Source organism: Euprymna scolopes, chromosome 24, assembly GCF_053919585.1.
Source record: "Euprymna scolopes isolate OS-2025 chromosome 24, ASM5391958v1, whole genome shotgun sequence".
NCBI lineage: Eukaryota > Metazoa > Mollusca > Cephalopoda > Sepiida > Sepiolidae > Euprymna > Euprymna scolopes.
Genome location: NC_136505.1, coordinates 85,711,935 through 85,714,912, shown reverse-complemented (window position 1 = coordinate 85,714,912; position 2,978 = coordinate 85,711,935). Strand labels below are relative to the sequence as shown.

At 40.4% G+C, this 2,978-nt stretch overlaps 1 protein-coding gene across 1 annotated transcript; it reads right to left on the bottom strand.

The window, feature by feature from the left end:
- Nucleotides 1–1,158: 1,158 nt before the first annotated feature.
- Nucleotides 1,159–2,652, bottom strand: LOC145246527 (uncharacterized). The gene has a single exon (XM_080108134.1). It carries the CDS (start codon nt 2,650–2,652, stop codon nt 1,159–1,161), a length of 1,494 nt encoding a protein of 497 aa, XP_079964260.1.
- Nucleotides 2,653–2,978: the final 326 nt, after the last annotated feature.

The window sequence follows — 2,978 nt, the reverse complement described above, 5'->3', positions numbered from 1 at the left end:
ACCTCTCAGAACCCACAGATGACCCGTATAGTCTACTCCTGTGTGCAAAAATGGTCTTATCATATTCACCCGATGTTTAGGTAAATCAGTCATTTTGGGGTAGGTAAATGGAATAGAGTTAAATTTCCGGCACAAGGAGCATCCTGATAAAATTCTCTTTACCGCCTGCCTACCCTGGGGTATCCAGTACCCAGATAACCTGACCTTATTCAAGGTAGCAGGAACACCCAGATGCTTACACTGGTGGTGACAGTCCAATATTATGAGATTAGAAAGATGGTGATCCTTAGCAATAAGCAAGGGATTAACTATTTCGTATTCATATACAGAGACCTTCCCAATTCTTCCCTTGGATCGAATTAATCCTTCCTTATCCAAAAAAAGGTTTAGACTTCCCACTCTTGGTGGTATTGACCTACCTGAAGGATTTTGTAAGTATTCTAATTCCTCCCAGAAGGATTGTCTCTGCATTACTTTAATCAAGTGTGTCCGAGCCATCTTACCAAAGTCGGAGTCTCTTTTCCTCAACCTATTAATAAACTTGAACACACATGTGGTGACATTTAATAGTTTAGACAATGAAGAATATCTATCATATTGCACAACTGGCTCCTCCTGGCTGTGCGAAACAGCACAAACCATCGAAGATACAATCTTTTTGCTTTCTGGGCTCTAACAATTCAAAGGATTTTCAGGCCAAGAAATCGGTTGGTCTCTTAGCCAAGACGGTCCAGAAACCCAATATTCCAAATTGGCCCTCAGTTTAGAGGTAGGAATACCTCTGGTGATAAGGTCAGCGGGATTCTGTGCAGTAGGCACATATTTAAACTGAATTGCCACACCAAATTTAGACATCAATTCAGCCTCCCATTGACTAATGTCCTTCAATCTATTCATGGCAAAAACATTCTTGCTATTAGTCCGCCTTGTGACCAACCAGGATAATACTATTTGTGAATCAACTGCAAGAAATACCTTTTTGAAACTTACATTAGAATAGGCCTTCAACAAAGTCGGAAGGCACTTGATGGCCAAGAAGGCCGATAAAAGCTCCAGAGTTGGTAAACTCTTCGATTTAAGAGGCGCCACCTTTGCCTTGGAAAAAACCAGAGATGAAACCCTCCCCTGGACTGCATATGCTGCAAATCCATATGCCCTTTAGGATGCATCACAAAACAGAAATAATTCAGCTTCCCTCCCTTCATCAAGGGTTTTTCTAGGGAAGGTAACAGAACCAAGTTCTGACAATTCATGAGCGATGACTGCCCATTTGGATTGAAGTTCACTTGGCACAATCTCATCCCACTCAAAACCTAATTTCCACAACTCACTAACAAGAGTACGTGCCTGTATAGATACCGGCAAACATAATGAGAGTGGATCGAATATCCTTGATGCTTCAGACAGTATATGCCTTTTAGTTGCTGCCTCAGGGTTACAATTATAGGAAGCAATATTGATGGTATCAGCAAGAGGATCGTAACGATAACCTAATACCTTCTCCCAAGGACAGCTGTGACTCACAAGAGTACCATCTCTCCTCATTAAATCGTGTAATTCTGTATGATTAGAATTGCAAGATTGGAGTATGAATCCTCCTTCTTGCAATCTTTCTACTGCTCGTGTATACAAGCCCGTTAACTCATCCAAGGAATTGCTTGTTTTAATCAGATTATCTACATAAAAATTAGACTGTAACATCCCAGTGCAATCATCCAAAGGATAACGCCCAGCATGAAATTTTAGTATGCAATTCAAGATGAATGGGCTTGCACTAAACCCAAATAAGATTGTTGTGTAACGATAACACATTAGCTTATTATTTTTTCGCAGAAAGAAACAAAATTTATTCTTATCAGATTCACTAGATAATCGAATCATCAAGAATGCCTTCTTGATGTCTGCTAAAAATACATACCTATTTGTTCGGAAAAGCAGAGTTAAATCAAGCATGTCCCCTGTTAAGTTGATCCCAGGATAAGCAGCATCATTTAGAGAGACAGAGTTCTTAGTTTTAAAAGAACAGTTAAAAACTGGTCGAATTTTAGTTGTAGTTGTATGCTCGTCTTTGAACACAGGTCTATGTGGAACCCACACATAATGCTTGTATTCCTGAGGGGAGCATTCTAGGGGTTCAATTATCCCTTCTCTTTCTTGGTCTTCAAAAACCTTAATATACTCCTCATATAAGTCCTTCTTCTTTAAATTGAATACTACTCTGTCCAGCACCTTAAGTGCTATATGATGGTTAGATTGAACCTGAGATAACTTGTCCTTATGCCAAGGCAATTTAACCAAATAATGACCATCTTTATAAACTATGTTTTGCATGAATTCTTCCATCTTTTGATTGTCATAGTCAGAAACCGATTCTATGTCAGGCAGTCCCAAGGATTCTAGACTAAACATCCATTCCAAGCCCCGATCCACAGTGCTTCCTTCAAAAATGTCGGCAAATGGATCCACATAGGTCGGAACAGGATTCACAATACTATTAACCAAAGAATCGTTACAATAGTACTGCCTGTCAATTTCATAGCTCAAGGCTCCCGGAGTTATAGCAATCTTACTGATTTGGTTCTCATGCAAAAAATGTTTTGTATTTCCTATGGGGATAATGCCAGCGGATGTCTGCCAAGCCGCACCATTCATGCATCGTGTTATCTTCATGGGACGCATATATTGAATCAAATCAATTCCCATGAGACCCCACAATTGTACACTGCCACTCTCTATCTCTGCAGCAAAGGTATAATTCAGTTTTCTTAGGTTTTCCCAAACCAGAGGAAGGTCTGGTACTTTGTGAGACAGATTCAATTCGCAATCAATTAAAATAGGTAGTTGGGGGGCTACTCCCGGCAAGACCTCTACAACTGCAGTTAACTGCTTGAAAATGCGGCGTTTTCTCCCCACAAAGGTCACAACGTCCATGGCCACCTCCTCCCATGAGTCTGGATCGCACTTCAGGTGCTGAAGAA